The sequence below is a fragment of the Coccinella septempunctata genome, chromosome 1, assembly GCF_907165205.1.
Source record: "Coccinella septempunctata chromosome 1, icCocSept1.1, whole genome shotgun sequence".
Classification (NCBI taxonomy): domain Eukaryota; kingdom Metazoa; phylum Arthropoda; class Insecta; order Coleoptera; family Coccinellidae; genus Coccinella; species Coccinella septempunctata.
In genome coordinates this window covers 60,780,675-60,808,336 of record NC_058189.1, presented here as the reverse complement: position 1 = coordinate 60,808,336, position 27,662 = coordinate 60,780,675, and the positions used below count along the sequence as shown (strand labels likewise).

The 27,662-nt window shown below is 35.0% G+C and overlaps 1 protein-coding gene across 1 annotated transcript; it reads right to left on the bottom strand.

Annotated features, from left to right (window-relative positions):
• Positions 1–139: 139 nt before the first annotated feature.
• LOC123313893 (organic cation transporter protein) lies at positions 140–27,662 on the bottom strand. Its single transcript, XM_044898998.1, has 9 exons — positions 27,104–27,662; positions 8,584–8,767; positions 4,255–4,513; positions 3,140–3,332; positions 2,334–2,439; positions 1,950–2,277; positions 1,018–1,193; positions 773–945; positions 140–508 (listed from the first exon to the last, which is right to left on the bottom strand). Exons 1-9 carry the CDS (start codon positions 27,481–27,483, stop codon positions 358–360), a joined length of 1,950 nt encoding a protein of 649 aa, XP_044754933.1. The 5' UTR covers positions 27,484–27,662; the 3' UTR covers positions 140–357.

Here is a 27,662-nt window from a genome sequence, read left to right as displayed (position 1 = left end):
TAGCTTTATTTGGTATTTATGAGTCAGTAAATGTGAAATTTTTCAGCAACTGATGGCCATAAAAGCCTCTTTCACCATAAGTGCTGGAAGACTTGATTTTCGAACTAGAGGAAAGGAATTTTTCTATTTAGAGACATAATTTATATTCAATTTCAATATGGGTTTATTATATCATTAAATTACAATAACTTATATAAATAAAACTAAATATATATCACGTTTACAAGAATTCGATAAAATCTCTACATGTAGATGAAAAGATATGTACAATAGGAATATTAAAATAAAACAACAAAAATTGTACCACAGTCTGATCGATGGCTTCAGTACCATCTGAAGGTATTTAGGAATATTTTATCATACACTTTGGTTTTCTGGAATTGCCCTAGATCGAACAGACGACCTGTTCACCATGCTAGACCTGATTTCACCTCTACCAGAAGCTCTCAGGGAACCTCTTGTGGACGTGGCTCTCTTGAAACTTCCCACGCTTTCTACGTCATCGTTCCTGAGATGAAATTTTCCAAATAAGTTTTCATTGAAGTAATGGTATGAAGAAGACAGAAGCTACACGTTTCACTGTTTCAGTACGAAAATTAGGCTTCAAAACTACAATTTGTAACATTTTCTACTGAAACGAGCTCTATATAATCGATAGAGATAGAAATTTTTTCGGCATAGATTCCATCCAATCCAAGAATTTTTCGAATTTAAGCAAGGAACATGGCTCATTCGTCATGACTAGCATTCTATACGATGAAACGAAACTTACTTTTTGATGCAAGGGAAATCCCACATTCCTTGGTCCATACCGAAGGATTCTCCATCCTGTAGAGTTTGGGGAAGTTCCTGGTCCAAAGTTTCTGGAAGAAACAGTGCAAGAACTCCTCCAACTATGCCCAGGATTCCCAAAATAAGCAGAGGAAGGGATGGTGATATGTTAGCCTATAAAACCAGAAGAATGAAGTAAATACTTACATATACTTACAATACAGAACAAGAAATGAATCTACGTACCAAGTAAACTACGAACGGAGCCAAAATACTAGCAACATAACCCATGATATGGATCAAGGCGACACCTTGTGCTCTAACAACTGTTGGCAGCAATTCCGCAGCATACTGAAGACCAATATTGTATGATATGTTCACTGCAAACCTACCAATAATGGCCAAAGTCGCACTAGGAATTCCTGCAAAAATAAGAACTCTGGTAGAAGAAGAATGGTATACTTTGTGCTGATAAATGTGACAATTGTATAATGGTTACAGATGATCTGCGTGTTACTATACAGGGTGCCTGTAAACAAAACTCAGGGAGATGATCCCTCGATGAAAACAAGCAGGGGTAGTTCCTATAAATTTTTTTCAAAATCGACCTCCCTTCCAAGATACAGCCTTTGGAAGGCGATGGCAAGAGACTTTTTTTTCTCCAGAATTGAATGGGAAATCATAGGAGAATCTATCCCAGGAAAACTATTTTTGGAGAAAAATTATAAGGGGACTAAGGGGTTGTTATTTTTAACCCCTAATAATGAAGTTATGAGATCTAAAAAAATTGTGTGAGTAACAACTACTTAGTGCTTCATATTATATATAGTTTTATGACTCAGTGTTCTTTAGAACCCGTAAAAAAATTGAAAACTATCAACTTGTCATCGCCTTCCAAAGGCTGTATCTTGGAAGGGAGGTAGATTTCGAAAAAAATTTATATAGGAACTACCCCTGCTTATTTTCATCGAGGAATCATCTCCCTAAGTCCGTCACATTTGTTCACAGACACCCTGTATTATTGCTGAATTGAGGTGATGGGATGGATATACCATTTTGATGAAGTGGCATGTATTTTAAGGAATCTACAGCTTGTAAGACTTATTGTCCTCGTGATATTTGTGAAAATGTAAAGTTGTCAGAAAGAATAATAATCTAAAACTTCTAGATTAATTTACCGATTGGAACAGTTGTAGCTAGAAGGCTGAACACTCCGCTGACCACCATCGAACCAAAAGCCAACCATCTCCTCCCCCATACGTCCAAAACCATGGTCAGGAACGTGTCAGCCGGGAACTCAGTGAAGCTTGCGATGGTGAAGGTTAAGAACAAGTCCAATCCAAGAGAACCGACGTTTCTCACATGACCGTCAAAGACCAACGAAATGCACATCCACAATATGATGAGAACAAGGGTGATCCTTCTCAGACGTGGCGTCCTGAACAGATCGAAAACGGTGTAGGTCTTCTCCATCTCCTCTTCCTTCTGTATCTTCAAACAGCTAGACTGAAAAAATTGGAATATTATGGATTTTTTTCTTGGTGTTCGAAATCAGAGTTTACCTTGAATTTATCATAAACGCTCTCATCTACAGTCCTTCTGTTAATTTTCTCGAATCTTCTGAGTATTCCAATAGCTTTGTCGAATTTACCTTGGGATGTGAGCCATCTGTGGAAAATTGAGGATATTATTTACATCTCATCTCACTCAATATATTTCTTGTTGGGGTTGGGACCAATTAATAACAATATAGCATGACGTGCTGATTGAAATACCCCATCTTTTTGAAGGGACAAGGTCATTTTTCATTGAAGATATCACATCCCATAACCAAAATTTATGAGTGTGCAAAGACTGCAAGGCGTTGAAATATAAAGGTGAAATATTTCTCAAGACCTATCCCAAAGTTATGGAGTCATTCATGCGAAGATTACAGGTCTGTTCTGCACGTAGCATTTATCTGATCTTATTCTTAGATAGCCCACAGTTATTCAAATGATCAATTGTTCCTTTCTAACTTGAACGAAGGTTAAAGCCGTAGCACAGTAATGGCATCGTGATTTCAATGCCCTCAACTTATACGGAAACCAAACATTCAGATAATCAGGAAAAAACTCAAGTGAATATACACATGTAAGGAAATAAGCTTTATAAGAATCATAAAATTTTGTCCCTATGGTTTTATAACTATGAACTCAGTCGAAAAGTAATTTTTGACCATTCCTTCGATGGTCTCATGAATGGTAGAGTTCTCAAACTCCTATTTCGACCTTCAAGTCTGCTGTGAAATTTTGAATTTGACTTCTTGGATTTGAAATTCGACATCAAACGTCAGTTGTCGAAAGTACGAAGAAGTACCAAGACTTACCTTGCAGACTCTGGTATGAACCAGGCAGCCAGTACAGAAACGAGCAAAGGTGCAGATGTCACATAACAGAGCAATTTCCAATCAGCCAGATAGTAGGCTATCCATGGTAAAACAGTTGCGGCAAAGGTGAAGAAGATTGCGATGGACATGTTGGCAACGAAAGTCCTCCATTTTGGTCCCACATACTCTAACACTGGAAAAAATTATATTTTGTTGCTTTTTCATGTGTTTTGAGTAGTGCATATGCTGTTGTATATTCAAATCATAAATGCAAATCAATATGAGTGAAAATATTATGATTTTTGAGAAAAATTATGACTACTGAGCATGTTTTATTAGTTTAACAATGGTAAATTATTTTGGCTTCCCTTCGAGTTAATTTTCTAATTATAATTGTTAGGCATTCTTCAGTTGTTACTCAAAATTTAACACTTGACATTTGTTCAAGAGATAGCATACCCTATCCAAATATTTCTGAAGAATCTAGTAAAACTGAAACCGTAAGCAGTAAAATGTGAAAAAATATAATGGTCATTAGGTTTCACTGACGTCTTGGAGTAGTGGTTTTTCCCATTTACAGAGTCCACAATGAATATATTAATGTTGAACACATGTTACTCTGACATATTTTTGAATGATTCATGATTATCGCCTTCTTTAACTGGCTGCAAATTAGATTTTTGTGTCAGATGCAATATCTCAATCGAGAAAATTTTGAATTGTAGTAATATGATTATGATTCTGACAGATAGTTTCGTCTTTATCATTCATATAGTAGGCAACTGAAATTTTACTTAAATTGACATGAAATAAATGAAAAAATCTATATTTTGTAGGTGCACAAGTTACCAAAATTCAATTCCCTCAATAATCCCAAGTTACGGAAGAATTTGATTATTATAAAGAAGCCATTTTTCATTCTACAGCTCACAGAAACTGTAGTCTTTACTTCTTTATATTTCTGAGAAAATAGATATAGGCAAAACATTTCTTCGTAACTTCATGAGCTTATTTAAGGTACCTAGTACAAATTGGCGAATGCGCTAACAATTTTCTTATTATTATGTTATGAGGCTGAATCCTGAAGAGCTTTAATTCAACTGATAATTACATACCCAAAATGTACATCATTGTGAAACAGTTGTCGAAGGCCAATCCCACCAGAAACCTGCAGATGCAGAAGCCCAAGAACGAGCTACACCACGTGGTAGCTATACCACTGACGAACCCAACCAGATTGGAACCTACAAGGGCTGGTAGCCGGCCAAACCTATCGGCCAACCATCCAAAAATCAACCCACCAAGTATAGCCCCTCCGAAGAATATGGCTTGAGCTGTATGGGGTAGCGCTGCATTCTCACAGACCCAATTTTGCTGGAAAGGGTTGAAAAATCAATCAAACTTTCAAGGTCGTAAGACTCACAAGAGCCCGACTCGTATAGGATAATATACAACGAGTTTATCAGTGAATATACACTATATATTGAAGATAGGATACACAGTACTATAGTTTAAGCTTTGGTTCATCGTAATATTTTTTTTTACAACAATTGTGTCGTTTGCAATTAGTGGCTTATCAAGAGTTGACTGATGAGGGGGGTTTACCCCCAAGTCAACCACTCCAACATAATACTCCCATTAAAATCATTCCATTTTTTTGTAATTCTTACATACAATCTTCTTACATTTCAATAGGGAGGGAGGGTTACGTCCCCAATAACCCCCTTTTCGTTACGCCTATGTTTGCAATCCACAAATGAATAAAATAGAAAATTATCTATGTATTTATTAATGAGACTCTCTGTAGAGAAAATCATATACCTAATATAGTAAATATTTACACGAATATTTCGTCATTGTATGTCGAAATCTAGGAGACAACGTCAGAAACAGTCATTGTCCAGTAAACTATAATTATAATCAGTTTAAATGGTTAATTTATACTGAGTAATGAAAATCACAATCAGCTCGCTAATTATAAATCCAAATTACTGGAATACTGAACATTTTCAATCGAATGTGGACATTTATCATCTCACTAAGCTTTTTTAGTTATGTTAATGCAAGTTCATAAATTATCAGCAGTTGCGCGATTGAGATATTGTACTGGAGATCGGCTTCGTCAACCAGATGACGCTTGTTAGAGAGCAATTTTCGAATTTTCTACATGATGAAAGTTGCAAAAGAGGTAGCTCCAACTGGATTGCCTTCTAGGGTAAATCCATAAAACAATTACCACGAAAGTATATCTGCTAGTTTCATAGAAAGAGGCCAAATATTCGACGAGGACTTTTATCACCGCATTTCTTGTATAGTATAAATTTTATATGTCCATATTAACGTATTACATGATTTTTCCAACTATCAGCCAACTTTTTTTCATCTGTTATGTTATTCTTGGAAAAACTCTTGATTCTCATAAAGTTTAAATTGAGTACCTGATTTCGCTTTCACAATAACATCTCCAGATGACTGGTGGTAAAATTACATTGCGCAAAAAAATTAACGCACATTCTGAAAATCTCAATTTCTATCTACATTGACTTTATAACTTATTTTTTATGTTCTCTCGGAAAGGTTTTGAACGAAACAAGACACATTAAATGGAAGAAAAATTCAGGATTTCACCGAATCTTATGTGAAAGAAGAGAAATGAACAATTTTCAAAATACTTTAATGCTGATAAGTGATTTAATACTTGGTATTTCCACCCCTTGCGTTAATTACAGCTCGGCAACGACGGTTCATACTCAAAATGAGTGATCTTAAAATGTTCTGATCTAATCCTTCCCAGATTTCTCCGAGTTGGATTCCTAAGTCATTAAGAGTAGCTGGATGATTTTCTGAACTTCTCAGCCTTCTATTGAGGTTGTCCCAAACCTGCTCAATCCGATTGAGATCTGGACTTCTTGCTGGCCATTCCATTCGAGAGACTCTTCAAGGTACTCCTGAACGATGCGCACACGATGGGGTCTGGCATTATCGTCCATAAAAATGAAATTTTCACCAAATATATGGGGCAAATGGCACTACATGCTCTTCAAGAATGTTCCGTTTATACTTATCAGCATTCATAGCTCCATTATCAGCGACCACTAGGTCTGTGCGAGCAGCCAAAGATATTCCACCCCATACCATAATCGATCCTCCCCCGAAACCAGTAGTATTCAGGAAATTGCACTGAGCATATCTTTCATGTGGACCTCTGTATACAAGGGAACGTCGATCACAATGGTAGAGGCAGAATCTAGACTCATCTGTGAAGAGAACTCTTTCTCAATCGGCCTCTTCCCAATGGATATGCTCTCTCGCAAAATCCAAACGCGCCCTTCGATTGGGTGGGGTAAGAGCTGGGCCTCTTGCCGCGACACGAGGCCTTAAATCATATTCTCTGAGGCGATTTCTTATTGTCTGAGTGCTAATTTGCACCTCATGAGTTTGCTCAAGCTGAATTTGAAGGAGGCGAGCGGTTGCAAACCGTTGTCTCAACGATGAAACTCTCAAGTAACGTTCTTGAATGGCAGTTGTTACCCGTGGTCTACCCTTTCCTGATCTTCGGACATTCATACCTGTCTCCCTGAATCGCTGCAACATTCTGGACACACTTGTATGGGAAACCCCAAACCTTTCTGCAATTCTTGTGTATGTCCACCCTTCTTCTCGCAAAACTACCACTTGGGCACATTCCTCTTGGGTCAAATTGCGTGTTTCGCGTTGCATAGCGATCGAGTGTAGAAAATCAAACGAAAGAAAAACTATTGATCACTAGAATTGATCAAGAACAACTGATTTTAGAATGGAGCCAATACATTCAAAATCTGATAATATCATCTTTTTTTATTCCTGCTGGGAAAAAACATCTGTATTGAAGGAAACCGTTGAAAGTATGCAAGTATGCATATGCATGCATAATTCTGATAAAAATAATTATCATTGAGAACACCTTCATTTGTAGAATAAATTTGAGATTTCCATACGGTGCGTTAATTTTTTTGCGCAGTGTATTATTATATCTTCAAGACTTGAATTATTAAAAGAGTGAATATAGTAGATTTGATCCAGAAAGGAAAAAAAACCAAGTTGAAGTTAAAGTTGCGTTCATCTTATTATTTTGAATACGTCATCGAAGCAAATAAAAATGAGAAACTAATATGGAGTAATTTATATAACAAGGAAAAATTAATCAAGGTAATACAAAATAGCAATAACCACATACTCCTGCAACATTTTTAGTGAAAAAACTAGTACCTAATTGAATTACCTTATTACGTACATTCTTTTTACTAGGATCAGTTATTTAATCACTACACAAGCGTTTCGTTATCACAATGGCATCTTCAGGTGTACATCAGTATACCTTCTCCTTCATAGTGGATTTATTATGGATTTATTCTTTTAATTCAAAATAGTTAATATTTTATGGTGTATATCAGACGTCAATGATTCCAGTATGCATGGTAACCTTTTTTTAGACGTGAAATATTTGTTTCCCAGACTTGATTCTGAATAAGTTTTTTGTACCCCCCAACCATGCACGGTTCTAATTGAAAAATGATCTTTTTCATGATTTCCTGCAAGGATTGAATCGGTAGGTACATATCCGCTCATCTAAAACGTGTTCTATGGAATTCATCGTTGTTAATTTTCTTTCAATGCCACCACCTTCGTAGTCTTCGTACAGTATACATCTTAATTAGTTCATTATCTCTTGAAAATATTCAGAATTCTTCACACTGAAGTACTTTCGTAACCTTGCCAGCGTAAAAGTAGCCAATAACTTCTCAGTATTCAAATAATTAATTGATACACTATTGAAATTAATTGTTTCGTTTATCTATCGATAAGTTCGATTTTATTGACAGTTATGTTAATCTTTTCTGAATTAATTGGTCGCATTATGCTTGAACAAAAGGACACCATTTTATACCCGATTTTATTACCATGCTCTTGGTGTATTGATACAATCTTGGTGGAAAATTGATAATAACAGTTCCGTAATCAAGAAAAATGAGAGGTGTTCGAAAATAAATCTCATGATAAATTTTACTGAAACGTCCTTGTAGTGTTGTAATAAATGGTTTGTCACAGTATTGATATATTCGATTATTTTTAATTTGGAAAGTGTTGATAAATGTTAATTTCATCCCCCTAGTTTGAATGCTTAGTAAGTATTTCCTGGTAATAAGTTTTTACGTAGTTATGTAGGTTGTGAGTATTGATCTTTTCTGCATTTACTATTTTATTATGAAAGAATGAAATGTTTCCCCTCGTGTTTTCAAATTGCATGCAGTGGTTGAAAAATAAACGTGCAATTGCTAAGCCTAAAAAATCCTAAGAAATTTCGACTTGAATTTCGGAAAGGACCATTTTTTGACTTTATACACAGTCTGTCAAATCATGGAAGAGTTTTCCTGAACCTGTTGGACCTAAGAGAAGGTACTCACCTCTGTAGCAATTGATGTGTAGGGCTGATCAGTGAAGTCATATTCCCATCCATTTTGACATGACTTGACAGGCCAAGAAGGGTCCGGTTTGAGAATGTCGATCTTCAGCAAATCTTCGAAATTCACATCGTACATGCGGCATTTATCAAATTCTTGCCCCTTGAGGGGTATGGCCAAAAGTTTTCTGGAATGAAGAAATGAAAAATAGTTGCTGGTAGAAAGATTTTGCTTTCAGACTAGCGATCTTCACAAGGACTCTTCTTGATAAATTTAAAATTTCGTTGATCAAGATTTTAAGTTCGAGATGCAGTAAAAGTTGTGGAATTACGCCATTTGAATAATCGTATACAAAATAGATAGCAGCATTGACTCGATCCACATTCATGGGTGTCAAGTTCAGCGTTATTTATGGATATCATTGAGACGAAAATTAGAGATTTATACAGATCGATTCTGAATTAAGCTTATGCAATATTAAATAGATAGATATACAATGTGAATCAAAATTGGAGGTGAAGGAGTCCAGAGAAAATCATCAGAGAGGAAGGGGTGATATTTGGGAGACAACTTTTTGACCGACTATCGGAAGGTATACAGGGTGTCCCGGGAGTGACTATTGAAGTGCTGTTCAGGGTAAAAACATTGTACTGTTTATGTATATTTTTCGAACTTTGTCCAATTTCTAAAATAGCCAATCTGCACTCAGCTAGTTCTACTCTATATCTGATAAGAGTAGGTACAAGGTGTGCAAAATTCGTTATCTTCTGAGAGGATCTAGAGAACTATAGCAGCTAAAAGAAAACGAAAGCCACATTTCCTAGCTCTTTTTCAGAGAAACAAAGAATGGTGGAAACCGTAGCCTCCTACGATTCTTCGTTTTTGAGTTATTATATTAGCAAAAAATTAGATTTTGACGATTTTGAAAAGTTCTCATAACTTTCTACGTATAAAAGTGCCTAAGACGATTCGAGTTTTAGAATTGTAACTTCGAAAAAAAAAAGTTATGAGAACTTTTGGAAGTCGTCAAAATCTCAATTTTTGCTTATAACTCAAAATCTATAAATGATAGGCCGGTTCAGATTTGGATTATTCAGGAAAAAAGAGCTGGAGAATGTGTCATCCGTTTTCTTCTAGCTGCTTTAGTTCTCGAGATTCCCTCAGTAGACAACGAATTTTGCCCACCCTGTACAGATGATTGGTGATACCTGAACTACAACTTTTTAACCCAACGGCACATTACGGCCGTGTTTTTTTGAGAAAGAATAGTGCCATCAACTGCATTTCTCTATCTTCTTTTGTTTTTGAGTTATCTATAGGCCAAAATGTAAATTTGGGCGATTTCAACTTTGGTCATTATATCTCTATTTCTGTTTGTGCTAGGATGTTGAAATGAAAACATTATACAGTAACTTTTTTTATAGCAATCCAGTGGCGTACTATGTTTTGTCTCACGGTTTTATTTGCTGAGATATAATATAAAGTTGTATTCTTTTCTTATAAAAACAGTAGTTTAAAATGACTTAGTAATAATAGCCATTTTTTACCGTTTCAGAAATATGTCCTACATCGCCCTCAGTCTTTCTAAGACATTTTCAAACTACTGTTTCCATAAGAAAAAACACATCTTTATGTTATAGCTCAGCAAATATACCTGTTGGAAAAAATCATAGTACCCCACTGGGTTGCTATCCAAATACTGTGCAACAGGTTGTTGTGCAGATGTGGTCTGATATGATCAGAATCATGGTCTCAATCCTCGAATACCTCTGTTCCATTCCTGGGAAAGAAATACCTATCTCAGAAACCATTGTAAATGCACAATGTTAAAGATACTTTGTTCCATAAATCCAACAAAGGAGTTCAAGGAAATCGATCTAATAAGCACACATGTGCATGGAATGATACGACATATACCTCGAAATGATTGTATGCTCCGCATTCCCAAAAGGAAAATAGTAATCACGGATATAAAAATTGCGCACGCGAGTACACCGGAATTTGGGAGAAGGTTGACTGATGAAGTGAGTGTTTAATTCCTCAACTCTGCATAGACGCAGTTGCTGCTGACCGTGAAGACCTCAATGTCAAGTTGAGTTTGCCTCACATACGCCATCGGATTGTATTGCGTTGGGAAACTTGTCTTTGGCACATATGGGGAACGGTCAGGCGAAGAACAAACTAGTTTCTATATAGAGGAATTGATGAAGAAGATGGGCATGTTTTTGATAGATCGAAGCCCAAGCAGTCCAAGCTGTGGCCACCACGATCTCCAGATCCAGATCTATCACTCATTAAGCACGTCAAGGATGTACAAGTACAAGATCAATCTAGGCCATCCTTGACAAAACTTGAAAGACCTTCATCATTGGATCATTGGATCATTGGATAAAGACTAGTCATCATCACACGATACCTTCATGATGACGCCACACAAAAAAAAATCAGGGAATCAACGATTGATTGGAGGTTTCATATCCATTTTTTTCCAATCGACAATTCAGTTATGTTGTTATCCAGAATATCTTTCTTGCATTCCGTTATGATCCGTAAACGTCCTTTTTGATTCACAATTGCTTCTTCTTCAAGATATTTAGTGATTCCATTCTGGAAATCAGTGACTGTCAATCGTTGATCGTGAAACTCCTTATAAAGTATGCCTTATTCCCGAATAAATACATAAAGTATCGTGAATACAAGGTTCAACATATTTTGATTCGACGAATCTTCGATTCTGACCAACCAATTTCTTATTGCGCCCGTTTCTTAGTCTATGAAGAAAATGTATCAGAAATCCTTGAAAATTCCTATTATTACTGTTCTTATTTCAATGAAAGTTTGATTTCAGTGAATACAAATATCTACGAGGATATATTGAAAAATTCTTTGTCTACTATATAACCAAACAAAATTTCAATGTCAAAATATTTTATTACTCAACATATTCTCCTCTTAATTGGTACATGCATTTATTACAGCGAACCTGCAATGTCTCTAGCTAGACCTTTCAAAAAAAATGTTGCTTCTTGCTCTGCAAACCAAACCTGCACAACTTTTATTACCTCCTCGTTGGAAGAAAATTTACGATCTTCTAAAAAATTTTTTGAGTTGAGGAAAGAGATGATGCTCGGATGGAGCCAATTCTGGTGAATAAAGGGGATGTTATAGTAATTCAATCCCTAAATCACGAATATTTTGCATGGCAACATGAGATTTGTGTACATGTGCGTTGTCCTGCAAAAACAAAACACCTTTGGATAGCTTTCCTCGTCTTTTCTCTTTAATTTTTTTCCGTAGAGTGGTCAATAATGTCGAATAGTAATCTCCGGTTATTGTTCTACGCTTATCAAAAAAATCAATCATGATTACTCCATGGCAATCCCAAAAAACTGAAGCAGAGAACCAGAGTATCGCATTCCATCGATTGTTGCTTTATTTCTGGATCGTAGAAATGTACCCAAGTCTTATCCATAGTAAAATTTCTGGTTTAAGAAGTCTACATCGTTTTCAAATCGATCACAGATCGGACGCGATGCTTCTACCCCTGCACGCTTTTGGTCAACATTCAAACATTAGAGATCCATTCTGCAGCAATTTTTCTCATGTCCAAATTGACGTGAACTATATGATGAACGCGTTCGTATGAAATATTCAGTGCTTCAGATATGAAGCAATGACAATGATCACCAAGGGTATTAAGCATATCTTCGTAAATCTGCTTTCCTCTTAACCCTTTTAAATACAGGTACTTGATGATGGCTCGATACGCCAATTTTTCGATTTTCACAATTTCGTTCGACATATCTTCTTTCTTTTAATTTATTGCGTAACTCTGGTTTACTTTTTTGACCTCAAATTTCACACTGACATTTCTAATGAGTTATTGTTCGTTGCTATGGTAACGCAATATTTTTTTATATATGGCTAACTAGATCAATACATCCTCGTACATGACCATTAGCCCTAGACGTTGATTTATTTGATCACACCCAAATATTTACACCGGAAGCTTTGTAGACCATAGTGCTTGAGTGCTTGCTTGGACATTCTCTAACCTTGGATATCACAACTTGTTTGATATGGGTTGGATCTGCGGCATGTTAATATCCTGTAATTTCGTTACTCCTTAACGTGTATGAGAAAAAAACTCGGAATTCCTCCCCTCTATCATTCCTTACTCACCTTGAAAATTCTCGGATTTACTCCCCCGTATCATTTCCCTCACACTTTTGTTTAGTATTCCTTCTCGTGATCAACTTAATCCTTATTGTCAGATGAATTCTGGGTACTGGTACTGATGATCAAAATACCTAATGAATTATTGATTTTCAGGGAATGAACATTTCTATTCGAATCAATACATTCAATTGTGTGCATCAAGGATCAGTCAGTCATGTTATGAACTTATTTGATTCATCAATCAATTATTTCTGAGGAATACTTTTATTTTACAAAACGTCCAAATATTCATTAGATAGCGTCCAACTTAGTTTCAAGAGTTGGTTTCTTTGAATTTTTGGTATTTTTATAGTACGTAATGGTCATAATGAGAAATCTGGAAGACGTGGGTGATATCTTGTGTTCGAAAAAGATTCATCAAATAAATGAAAAATTATATTCCTAAGCTCATTTCATTCGATAAAACCGTTTGTGAGATAAAACTAATAATAAAATTTTTTTATGGTTTTGCAACGGCCTGTATCTTTTAAAACGAGCCGATTCGGAAAAAATTATATAGCAAAAAAGGGTTTCTTTTGATCTCAAGAATCTACTGTTAAAATCCTGTAGATGCTTCCTCGGCTACAGGAAATGATGGTAAATTTGCAGCTAGACTCTTATGCAGCAATAGAACAGAACATAGTGAACATACATCGCCCCTCAAATAAGATACTTCTTTTATTTGATTGTTTGCGAAACAAGTGTAGGGACTTGCTTCTTGTATTAATAGCACGTGAGCGGTCACAACATCCCAGCAAAGAGTACCAACATCAGTTGGACCTTTGAGTATTCAAATAAATAATACTCAAGGGTTGGACTCAATTAGACAGCTGAAGATTGGAGCGATGTTCCAATTTGTTTCAATATTTCATCATAGCTAAGCGATACTAGCTTTGCTCACACTTTTCTCCTCTTCATATAATATTTTTTAATTGTTATTCAAACCCGGAAAATCTCATATTTCCTTTTAAAAAAAATTCTATGAAATTATTCATTTTTCTCTGAAGAAAAAACCAAAATATCAACTAAACATACTCTGGTATTCGATAGAAATAAATATCTTGCAGGTTATATTCCTAATTGATGAGAATTCAGTGATACCTATCAATTGTTGAGCAGTGTATTTTATATTTATATTGCCGATATTTTCCTAACATGTTGTATAGAATGTACCTATCCGTTAGTGTGTAATATTCATATTTTATTTCATAACGTTATTTTTTCTCTACGAAGGATAAACTTCATAATAGAACGCGCGTAATTCATTCCTTCAGTGGCGCAACGTTATTGTTGGCTGTTCTGCAGAACTACGCCAGTTGGTGATTACAGATAGTGCACATTACGAAACGGTTAGGCCTAGCTAAAAATCGAAAAAAATCAAATTATCGATTTCCGCGTTGGCGATTGGTTGGCCAAGAACATTGAGATATGAGATTGTCGTGTGAAGTTCAATGTCCCACCTTAGTGCGTAAGAAGTGATTGTGTGATTCATCGATTTCATAAATGCTAATAATATGTATTTTCCGTTATTAAATCCAACATTCGTTCACAATTTCAAGAAATCATTAATGAATCTATTATTGAGCTGGAGATCCATGAACTAGCTAGTTATCCCATTAGAAAGGAATTTCTGAACACTTTCAGGAAGTACGAGTAGTGTTCAGAAGTGTGGCAAGTACAGGGCGAGTCTTTGACTCGTACAAATATTTTAACATTAGATTCTTGAGGTCAAAAGAAACGGTTTTTTCCATTTTTTCCGAATCGGCTCGGTTTGAAATATACAGGCTGTTGAAAAACCTTGAAAAATGTTATTTTTAGTTCTATCTCACAAACGGTTTTATCGAATGAAATGAATTTTGGAACATAGTTTTTCATTTATTTGATGGATTTTTTTCGAACACAAGATATCACCCACGTTTTCCAGTTTTCTCATTAAGACCATTACGTACCATAAAAATCCCAAAATTCAGAGAACCCAACCCTTGAAACTAAGTTGGACGCTATCTAATGAATATTTGAACGTTTTGTAAAATAAAAGTATTCTTCATATTTTCTCGTATAATGCACCGTTTTCGAGTAATTTGATATGATATTCGGAAAATTGGGTACTTTGACTGAATGCAACTCTGTTTAAAAAATCCATAGATGTGTATGTCATAGATCTAGCTTGTTATTCTGAAGAGAACTTTGTTTCTCCAGGGGTAGCATGGCTCATATTATAAAAACATTAAAGAGCTATATCTTTTCATTAGGACCGAATCGATAAAAATGGTATGGAAAAAAGTGTATCTTTTGACCTAAAAATCTACTGTTAAAATATTTGTACGAGTCAAATACTCACCCTGTACATCGGTGTAGATGAATAGTTGGGTAATTCCTTGTCAAAAATTAGTATGTTCTTTTTTGAACAGTCCCTGTTTAGATACATTTCCCTGAAGATGGCACAAGAAATGCAATTTTTGAAGGACAATCGAACAAAATTTTGTTTGGTGTTGCAAGGGGTAGAAAAAGCTAGATACCACTAAAATTTATTTCATAACAACCTATTCTATCTTACACCATTGTATGGTAGATGAGATTTTGATAATATATATATATAACAACCTATTCTCCTTATTCGTATTACACATACCCTTGAGACATTAATATTTGGCAGCTTGATTCATTTTGAGCCGATAAGTACTTACCCTTGTAATTTCTTGCTAAAAGTAACGGTTTTTGAGAAGAAGCAGTTTCTCTTTCCAACTTGAATTTACCTAGTAGGCTGAAATTATGCTAAGATTATAAAGGAGAACCACAAAAATTCTTTATGAGTGCTTTCTCGGTCCAATAGAATGTCTGCACCAATTCATTTGTAAATTTTCTGTTTTCTAAGAGAAAAATCAAAAATTGATTTTGGGGGGCCATCTTCAGGAGTTTCTTTATAGGAAGCGGATGAATTTATATGAAAGACCGACACTATCTTTTGACCAGGAATCATATCTAAGTTACTCTGTGAATTCAATACAGACCATAGATACAGACGTCAATTATTTCTGAAATCTTATTTTCGGAGTTTTCGATTCCAGCCACAGTTTGGCTGGCATATACGTTTCTTTTGGCAAGAAATTCTCCCTTATCAGGTCATTGTCTTGTCGGCCAATGAACAAAGAAAACACAGATTTTTTCCTATAGTTATGCTTATATTACTTTTTTCGACATTCGTTCAACATTGAACTCCGTCGTAGAAAAACTAATCTATCGGCTCACTTTTTTACCGCAATTACCTTTCTTATCAACGAATGATTGAACATGATATCAATAAATACATATTCTACTGCCTATCTATTGTGAAATACTCAGGAAAATGGCGGGACCATACGTATTAACGAATAAGTCAACCTTCAGTCGAATTCGTTCAAATTGCCCAATTTTTTGAATATGTTGTTTTTCTGCAGGGTTAAGAATCAAAGCAGCCATTCATGCATGCTATAAATGCATAAAACAGGGATTGAATATTGTGGGAGCTATTCCGTTGGAATTCACAGATATTCATTCTCCTTTGCGTCAACAGAGGTCAGAGAACCAGTAGGTAATTCCAGTGGTTCAGGAGGTGAAGAAAAAGATCAGGACCGTATTACCATTTGAAACATGAAAAAAATCGATATCGTCATAAGTGAAAAAAATTGGCTTAAAATAAAGCCTTTTTCCGATTTCGACCAAAATTTCGTTTTCAATACGTGTAGGAGGATGACTAGACCAGTTCCATGCATAAAAAAAATCTTGCGTTACCATAGCAACGAACAATAACTCATTAGAAGTGTCATTGTGAAACTTGAGGTCAAAAAAGGGAACCAGAGTTACGCAATAACAGAGACAACAACGAGACGGTCAACTCCTTCACTAAATTTGTCCGATTCAGGCTATGTCAATCATCTTTGTCTATTTCAATGAAAATAACATAAATCTATCTTTGTCTAACATCAACGGCCCTGAATGTAGAGGCGCTGCATACGGTTTTGCTGGCGTTGCCAAATGTATAAATATAAACTGCCATTGCGAGATAATTAACAAAATCAATGTTCCATTTCCAATGGCGAAAGCGCTATTCTATGTTCATCAGTCCACGTGCAAATACTTGTGGCAACACGGAATACAGCTACACATGCGTCAACTGAGTGACAGTGGTTTGAAATTTAAATTTTGTGAGACTTTGTTTGTGACAAATTATTCTTTTAAAATGGTTAAATGTTTTATTTGTGGAGCTGGAGAAGATGAAGTACCAAAAATGCATCGATTTCCAACTAATATTAACAAGTAAGTTGAAGATATTTATACCATAAATAATCAACTATGTAGTGGCAAAGAGGACAGGGGAAATAAAAATCCTCAATGAGATGCCGACGTTTCGACCTTTATTTCTGGTCAGGACACGAATACCAGTGATGAATGATATTTATACCAGTGATAACTGTGAATACAATGTTGTTTTTTATATTTTCAGATCCAAAATCTGGCAAGAAAAATTAGGAATGAGATTCATGGGAGAGAATCTCCGAAATTACAGAATATGCTCTAAACATTTCACTCTAGAATCATACACAGATTCTATAAATCATAGACTGCTCAGAGATGCAGTTCCAATGCAGTTCTTCAATAAATCACTCGCTTCGACTTCTGCAACGCCAGTTGAAGAAGTCGAAGAAAGCAGACTTATTGTATCTGAAAGTAGCAATGATATGCCAATCGAATCTAATATCCCAAATATTATTGAAACAGGTATGTTTTAAATCAGGACCGAATCTCTAGTGTATAAAACGCCACGATTAAAAAAAAACTTTGGCGCCCTTTTTCCTTTGTTTGTATGCTGTTATCAAGAATATTTCAATGTGAGAGGATTTGAAAATTTTCAAAAACTGTAGGTATATAAAAATTGAAGTTTACATTGTTTTTAGATGCAGAGGGGTCCTCTAACAGTATACAGTTGGATCAGCCACAAACACCCAAACGAAGAGGCAAAATTTTCAGAGATATAGAAAATTTCTCCATAATACACTCTTCACCTAGGAAAAAGAAATTGGTGAAAATCATCCAACAAAAAGAAGACCACTTACGGAAACTCAAAAAACAGTGTAGACAAAAGTCTAAAACTTTAAGGAGCGTTTTAGAATTGTCTGATGCCCCAGAGGTTCGAAATTTATACGAAAACATGCCTAAAACATCCTGGAACTTCATGATGTCTCAATTGAGATGTTCGAAAGTGAAGGGTAAAAGAGGCAGAAGATGGACTTTGGACGATAAAATTATGTCTCTATATTATTATTGAAGAAAAGTCCCAGATGCTACAAATTGCTGAGCTCCTTTATTGCGCTTCCTTCACGTAACACTGTATTGAACTTGCTCAAAAAGGTGCCATTGAATGCTGGAATAAATAAAAACATTTTTGAGCATATTAATGAAAACATAAAAGAGGACCTTGATCGCTGTTGCGTGTTGCTCTTTGATGAAATGGACATCAAAGAAAACTTGTACTACGATAAGGGCCAGAAGAAAATCATTGGCTTTGAGGACTTTGGAGGAGAAAGAAGTGGAAAACAGGCTGCCAGAAAAGTTCTAGCCTTTATGCTTGTGGGACTAAACCGTAAATGGAAGCAACCTATAGCGTATTACTTTACCCACAAGAGTTGCAGTTCGGAAATTCTTAGAAATTGTCTATTTGATGTCATCAAAGCTGTTACAAACGTAGCAAAATTAGACATTGTTGCAACTATTTGTGATATGGGTGTTAACAATGTCAAGTGCCTGAAAGAATTGGGTGTGACGACTCAAAAACCATATTTTATATATGGAGCCAAAAAAATTTTTATTATGTACGATGTCCCTCATTTATTAAAGCGTACTTATGCTTTATTCAGGAAATACAATGTATTTCTGAACGTTCAAATAGAAGAAAGCGTTACAACTATGGAGGCCAAATTCTCGCATGTTCGTTGGGCTTATGAGCATGACAAGGCATCTCCTTATGTCTTCAGGTCCCTTCATAAGCTGAAAGACAATTTTTTTGACCCAATCATGAAGTATGCCATGAAGGTTAACATAGCTGCACAAGTAATGAGTAGAACTGTGTCAGCATATTTGTACTCGATGATAAGAAATGGTAAAATTAATTTCAAATTTATCATTATATTTTTTCATCGAATATCAATTTTTAGGAGCAATGCAACAGGAGTGTATTGCTACAGCCTCATTCCTGATGGAAGTGGATACGCTGTTCGATAGTTTTAATGGGAACACCAACCAGTCAGGAAAGGAGTTGAAATGTAATATTACTGAAAACTCTCCTCATATTGAATATTGGCCAAAAGCTTTGCAAATGGTGAAGAGTTGGAAATTTAAGGCTTTCAAAAAGCGGGCAGGTCAAGCAAAGTACACCACCATCTCAAATGGGTTGGATTACATCTCTGAATGCTATCAGGGGAATCTGGGCATATGTGCATTCTAAAGGATTTACAGTATTGCGTCCAAGGTCTCTAAATCAAGATCCTTTAGAGAACCTATTTGGATGCATCAGATATGGATCAGGATGTAATGATAATCCCTCTGCTTTTCAATTTGTGGGTAGTTTGAAAGCCCAAATTTTAAACAATCTAATTCATTGTTCCACTCATTCAAATTGTGAGAAGGACAATAATGATCTTCTCAGCAATTTAAAATCATTTCTGGAGAAAGATGAGAAAGAAGGAGAATATCAACCTAATGAAGTCATATGTATGCCAGAAATATCAACAGAGGAGACGGTATCCATAATTGAAGCAGATGTGAATGGGGGCCGTGCAGAAACTTTTTCAGTAGCTTATGTTGCTGGTTTCATTTTGAAAGGCATCTATAAGAAAATAACGTGTACGGGTTGTTCTGCTCTATTGTCATCAGATGTTTTGGAGGCACACAACATGTTCATCTGGAACAAGGAATGGTCAGATAAGAGGAGTTTGTATTATCCAAGTGTTGTATTCACAATATTCATTGCACAAGGTATAACTTCTTTGGAGAATTTTATGGTGGATAACTCTAATATTTCTGACCTTCCATATCATGCCTCTAAATTTGTTCATAATCACATTGATTTTTCATGGTTAACATGTGAACAACATTGCGAACAGATAGAAACTATAACAGTGCAAAGTATTGTAAATATTGGAATAGTCTGGTGGGTTAAAAGGGAAAACCAGAAATTTAAAAACCAAAAAAATGCTATTATCAAATCGAAAAAATTGATGAAAATGAAGAATATGTGAAGGTCATTTGACCTATTTTGTTGTTTATACGCCACTTGCTTTATATTTTACTTGTTTTGTTTTATATTTCCCTTTTTTAATACTTCAATTGTTCTCCTATATGTTTGTTATTAGTTTCATTCAAATTCAAATAAATCGTAAAACCACCATTCGAAAAGTTGTATTACCGTCCAAAAATTTTCACGCAGTCATATTGATAGCGAAATTGTTTGCCAATTGATTATAATAATCAACATGGCAAAAATTTCAGCATCAATTTCAGGGTTGCGCGAAATTGCTCCCATACTTCAAAACAAGAAAACAGTAATACACAAAAGAATAATTCATAATTCCCGCGCTAAACGCTACACCAGTGCCTTTGGCGCCATCTACAAACAGGTTCGATGCTGTGAGACAAGGATGCAAAACATCGGACGAAATATAGTGGGGAGTTGGGCGTCTCGTTGTTGTCTCTGGCAATAAGTAAAAAGAAAGAAGATGTCCACCGAAATTGTGAAAATCGAACAATTGTACTATTGAGCCATCATCAAGTACCTGTATTTGAAAGGGTTGAGAGGTAAGCAGATTTACGAAGATATGCTTAATACCCTTGGTGATCAATGTCCTTCGTAAGCGACCGTGAAAAATTGGACTGCAAGCTTCAAAAGAGGTAAATTTTCCATTGAAGATGATGACCGATCGGGAAGGCCAGTTTCTGTGTCAGTCCCCGAAAATATCGATGCAGTTCATGACATGATTTTATCATACCGTCGAATTGGGCTAAAACGGATATCTGAAGCACTGAATATTTCATACGAACGCGTTCATCATATAGTTCACGTCAATTTGGATATGAGGAAAATTGCTGCAAAATGTATCTTCAAATGTCTGAATGTTGACCAAAAACGTGCAAGGGTAGAAGCATCGCGTTCGATCTGTGCTCGATTTGAAAACGATGTAGACTTCTTAAACCGAATTGTTACCATGGATGAGACTTGGTTACATTTCTACGATCCAGAAACAAAGCAACAATCGATGAAATGGCGACACTCTGGTTCTCCAAGACTTAGGAAGTTTCGTGTCCAAATATGTGCTGGAAAAGTTCTTGCTTCAGTTTTTTGGGATTGCTATGGAGTAATCATGATTGATTTTTTGGATAAGGGTAGAATAATAACCGGAGATTAGGTACTATTCGACATTACTGACCACTCTACGGGAAAAATTAAAGAGAAAAGACGCGGAAAGCTATCCAAAGGTGTTTTGTTTTTGAAGGGCAACGCCCCTGCACACAAATCTCATGTTGCCATGCAAAAAATTCGTGATGTAGGGTTTGAATTACTGGAACACCCCCCTCATTCACCAGATTTGGCTCGGAAAAATGGAATAAGAAAAAAGTGTTTCTTTTGACCTCAAGAATCTACAGTTAAAATATTTGAACGAGTCGAAGACTCAGCCTGTATTATATACCACTCTATAAGGCATAGGACTAGTTCAGGTAGTTTCAGGGAATTTCGAAATGTCTATCACGGTTTATCACAGTTGGTCTAAATTTCATTCACAGCTTTCTTGCTAAAGGGCGCAGAGGTCCTTGTGAAAAAAACATCCTTTCGAAATTGTAAAACCCTCTATTGTAAATCTTTCTTTACAAAATAAGAATTCCTATTCATTTCCCCTCTGATATCTTCTCAGAAATAATGAAAATACTAAGTAAACGACCTCACACAACATCTAGAAGTGTCCGCGCTCGACTGAGTGAGAAACAATCGTATTTCATGAATTATTTATTGATGATTAAGCTTATTGATTTTATCGATCAAAAGGATGTTGTTGATTCCAATTACCAGCAGTGTAATTAGAGCATGTCGGAATGAGATCTAAAAATAAACTGCTGGTTATAAGAGTGAATTACTGGTAGCCCAAACTTGGCGATAGTTTTTTTCTTATTGTTCACTGAATTATTAGTCTGAGCATTGTAGATAAGAGAGTTCGTACATTCACTCTAGTCGGACAATTTGTAAAAATGAAAATTGTTCCCCTAGTTTTTGAGAAGTCTTCCTCATGATGAGCTCATCAGAAGCATGGGATGATGTGTATTAATAAAACAAAAATTAAAAGTTCTGTGAAATTTATCATTGAATCGCAGTGGGTAAATAAACTTATGGAAATGGATACAACACAAAAAGGACTGAAATTTCCACTGTTTTATTCCAAAATATGTAGATTTGAATAAGAAGAAGGAATTAAATACAGATGACGAATAGCAATTCAGATGTCTGGTCTTCCTGATTTTGTAACAATCTTGGAGTGTTAAGACGTTTTTCTTCAATTGATTGTTGAATAACTTGCAACTATTGAGACAGTTCATGAAGTGTTCGACAAGGGAGTTCAAAGCAATCCTACACTGTAGGTACTTCAGTTTCGATTCTCATAAACCAATTTTTAAATGTGTCAAATCAATGTGAATTCGTTAGTAAACTACCAATTGTCCGAGCAAAGTGTTAAATTATGTACCATAAAAGTATTCTAATAATAGTGCGCTAATTTACAAGTCTCTTAAAACCAGTAAGAATGTGAAGGAAGACTATTCTATCAAGACGTCTATGTATTGATTTAACCAGAATAACCAGATTGGCTCAAATGAGTTAGATTCTCAATGATTGATGATTGAGAAGTATCGGTTGTACTTTAAATATTATGTCACGGTTTAAAAATATCCAATACCGATTATTATATTTGAAATAATTCTCGAAATAATGTGCGATGATTCACGACTTTTATCTTGAACATAAAACATTCACGAAGAATTGTACGCACTTATCGAAATCCTATCAAATCACAATTGATCGTCCTTTTATCGCAAATCAATTATTTATTGTTTTACCAGTACAATGAGCAAGTTGAAATTTTTGTATAGCCACGATAAACACTTTTCAGTAAGAAGTGAAACAAATATAGTTATTTCATATTATCCACATTAAAATCGGTCTTAGAGCAGCCTGAAACCAATGTCAACCAAAAATTTGGGATAGAATGATCTGTCTATAACTTGCAAGCTATTGGTCGAATGCTAGCTCAGCTACAAATTTTTTCCAATTTTGATGTAGAATAATTGAATGAAGTTAGTATAACCGAAGTGCAGATTCATAATGATTCATAATCAGTTTAAAGTCCCTTCAATTTTGAAGTTTCCTTCAGTTTTATTTTCAGTAGGACCATTGAGTTTTAATAATTAATTGGGGTTTAATACTCAATGGTAGGACTTCAAAATTCAAGAGACTTGCGTCAGTTTTATAATCAAACAGGTCCCTTTAATTTTAAAGTTACCTTCAACCCTACTGAAAATGATACTAAAGGAAGCTTTAAGCTTGAAATGACTTTAAATTTCGTTATAAAAATGCACCTTAAAATTTAATTATTAAGCTGTGAGACTCGTTGTTTTGGATTTTAGACGATATTGGGACACTTGGACTCTACGTACTCAACTTTTTCAATAAAAAGTTAAAAATGCAACACTTTTCGTACTTTTTTATCTCTCATTTTATTTCTTATCACCTACTAAATAATATTCCCTCCCTATAGCAGGACCTGGTAAGCTTGTGAATAGAATGATTCTTCGCTCACTCTTCATCAAAGCATCAAAGAAACCAACCACATATTCAATGAAAAAAAGTTAGATTATGTTCATACGAGATTCCAAAATGAACGTGACTCTGATATTTCAAGCAATAAAATGTTACTTTTATCTAGAACGTTCATGAAGACCTTGATATTTGTGAACACAATGAGGAAGCAGTATTAAGTAAAGCTAACCCATCTTGCAGAAGATATTGATGAGCGTTTCTAATCAAGACATCATTGAAATCTCTTGAACATACTCAATGTAGCACTATTATGGAAAATATTCACTGATAAGTATTAAGTATATTACCGAATTCCATCAGCAAACTTTGATTATGTTTTAAGTTATTATTCATTGTTCATTGATTCAAATGATCCTTCTAATTCATCTAGTTTACTCATATTCTGAGTTTGCAAAACAAATTTATTTTTTCCGAATATTTCCAGTTTGTCTGTGATTGTTGTATCATGTGAGCTTACATAATTCCTTTTTCAATTTCTATATTGTTGTTCGCACTGTCAATATGTGGTTTAATCCTTCGGAAAACACTACCATTCAATTCTGGATATTTCCAGTTTCTATTGTCTCAGCTAATCCTTCTTATTATGGAGTTTTTTGTTTTATTTTTAATATTTGTCTCTATTGAAATGAGAGAATCATAATATGATATATATAGAAATATTTTGATAAGCAGATGCAAATATGTACATAAATATTTCGTTTACAATAGAAGAACGTTATATGGCGGAAGAGTTAAAAGTTGTTTTGAAGTTTATAATTGTATAGGACCTTTCAACTTTTCAAGAATATTTTTTGAATTTTTAACAGGATGAGCGAACGAAAACACAGAAGGCAAGGCATCATACTAAAATTCCAAAAAATATATATACATATTTAAAAATGGGAATAATAGATATCAACGTATATGCAAATTTTGACAACTCAAGGGAAGAAATAATTACCTACTTCAAACACCGTTGTATCGGCGCCTTTGATATTGCGATTCAAATTCTTCAGTTACCCACAAGAAAAGAGTAATCTTTTAAGCCCATCAGCACTATCGATTTGACAATAATTACATAAATGAATACTAATCGAATTATATGAAAATGTCGGAATGTTTTGTTTCTTATTCAACGAGTGATCTTTGTACATCTGAATGTATAGTGAAATTCAATTCAATAAATGGAGAGATGCGAGATTCAAAAAATTATTTGTGCATAAGCTATGCTTATACATTATATACTATGCTTACATTCGAATATCATAAAAGAGGCATCATTTTCGGAAAGAAAAGAAGCCAAAATATCCAAAAGATTTCGCCGAGATAATATATCTACTGTTATGAATATTCCATCAAAGTGTTGATGTTGAAACATATACCTACTAGATATTCACACTTCAAATATTCCATAGTTTACATTGAAGATTTTCGTCAATTTATTACATATTCATAAAGGCAAACATTACGAATTTGAGACTTTGCTCTCTTATAATAGATAATAGTCAACAAAATACCGAGAAATTTTCTTGATTTTACTGCGAGATTTTTCCACGATCTGCGTTGAGTAGATTATTGAACCAGTCAAGAGTTTTATTTATTCCTGATTGCTATTCTCCCTTCCTTATATTTTCAACAATACATTTTTCTTCCTCTTACCCTCAATTTTCTTCCTTTGAACTGGACAAACAAATTCTAAACAAATTTTGAGTAACTGCATACCCTACTCATTCTCGCATTTAAGTTTTCTGTTCGATAAAAATGATAATGAACAAATACCTAGATTTCTTTCTTTTCGAATCAGATGATGTTTGTTGAATATCCTTTTCGTTAAAAGGATATTCAATATCAATATCTTTTTAACGAAAAGGATATTCAAGTAATAAGAATTTGACATTTAATACGCATGTGTAACTAGATGAACCCTCTTGGAATAGTTGTATATATACAACGAGCATATTTACAACGAAAAACTCTTTTTGACTTACCGAATTTAGTCCAAGTTGGAGATTTGCAGCATATGTTAATGTTATGTTTATGTTATGTTAATTTTTCCTTACTTCAATGTGTCGAGTGTTAGATGGCTCTTATGAGTTCCACCAATCAAAGGAAAAAAGTAAATGCGGTTTGACAAGTAGGAATAGTTATCAAATTTAAAATTGATATATAAATAACAAATCTATTTCAACGTAAAGTACTGCAATAAGAAAAACTGGTTATCTAGAAATTCATACAGGGTGAGTCTTTGACTCGTACAAACATTTTAACAGCAGATACTTGAGGTCAAAAGAAACACTTTTTTCCTATACCATTTTTCCCGATTCGGCCCTGACAAAAGATATAGCCATTTTAAGTTATCATAATGAGCTGTGCTACCCCTGCAAAAACAAAATAACCTTCAGAATAACAAGCTGAATCTGTGACACTATAGTGTCACAGAAATAGTGTCAGAAATAGATTTGTTATTTATATATCAATTTTAAATTTGATAACTATTCCTACTTGTCAAACCGCATTTACTTTTTTCCTTTGATTGGTGGAACTCATAAGAGCCATCTAACACTCAACACATTAAAGTAAGGAAAAATTAACATAACATAAACATAACATTAACATATGCTGCAAATCTCTAACTTGGACTAAATTCGGTAAGTCAAAAAGAGTTTTTCGTTGTAAATATGCTCGTTATATATATACAACTATCTATGGATCTTTAAAACAGAGTTGTATTCAACCAAAGTACCCAATTTTTCGAATTTCACAGATATTTTTTGTTTTCGAACATTACTCAAAAACGGCGCATTATACGAGAAAATATGAAGAATACTTTTATTTTACAAAACGTCCAAAGATTCATTAAATAACGTCCAACATAGTTTCAAGAGATGGGTTCTTTGAATTTTTGGTATTTTTATGTTACGTAATGGTCATAATGAGAAAACTGGAAAACTTAGGTGATATCTTGTGTTCGACAAAGATTAATCAAATAAATGAAAAACTATATTCCGAAATTCATTTCATTCGATAAAACCGTTTGTGAGATAGAATTGAAAATAACATTTTTTATGGTTTTTCAACAGCCTGTACCTTTTAAACCGACCCGATTCGTAAAAAATGGTAAAGGAAAAAAGTGTTTCTTTTGACCTCAAGAATCTACTGTTAAAATATTCGTACGGGTCAAAGACTTACCCTGAATATACGCTTTTTTTTTCATTTATTTCCTTGGATAGCTCACGCTGCAATCGTCATATTGGTGAAGTTGAGTATGATTCCTTGTTTTTGAACAATATACTATCAAGACCAAGGGTACTGTAATTACTGCATTACCTTATACGATACGGTAATGAAATTATTAAGTGTACTCGACTCATAAACCAGAACCAAATAACTTGATTCTAAAACTTTTTTTAACTTGAAATCAATAAAACTTACCTTTGTTCTACAGTTAGATTAGCCAACTCAGGCACCCAGCACCAGTGTCCGTCGGGGATGACGGTAATGAAAATCTGGGTGAAATATACGAACGCGACACTGAACGCGAAGGGTATCATCATCAGAAAAAGAATTTTCTGATAGATCCCAAACTCTCCAATATAAGGCAGCAGATCGTCGAATTCGAACGGTTTTTCCTCGTCATTTTTCCTCGAAGTCTCCTCGATTTTCTTACCATCCTTCGGATGGTCATTATTGTTCGATGTATCGCTCACGAAGGCCTGGTTCGTGTACGCCAACGGGGAGGGTTTGGCCGCCAGCTCCAGGCCGCCATCCGCCTCCCCCGATTGGGGCTGAACCACCTTCTCTTGGGGCGGCATTTTTCTCAGGGAAAAATTTCCGGATTTTCTCGAAGCACTTCAAAGCACACGGTGGTTGTCAGGCTAACCCCTCAGAGGTAATTCCCGACCAATTCTGAATTCGACTGGAGGTTGATGTCAAATCTTGGAGGTTTTTATAGTTGGCGCGCTTGTAAGGACAAATACTTCGGTTTTACTCC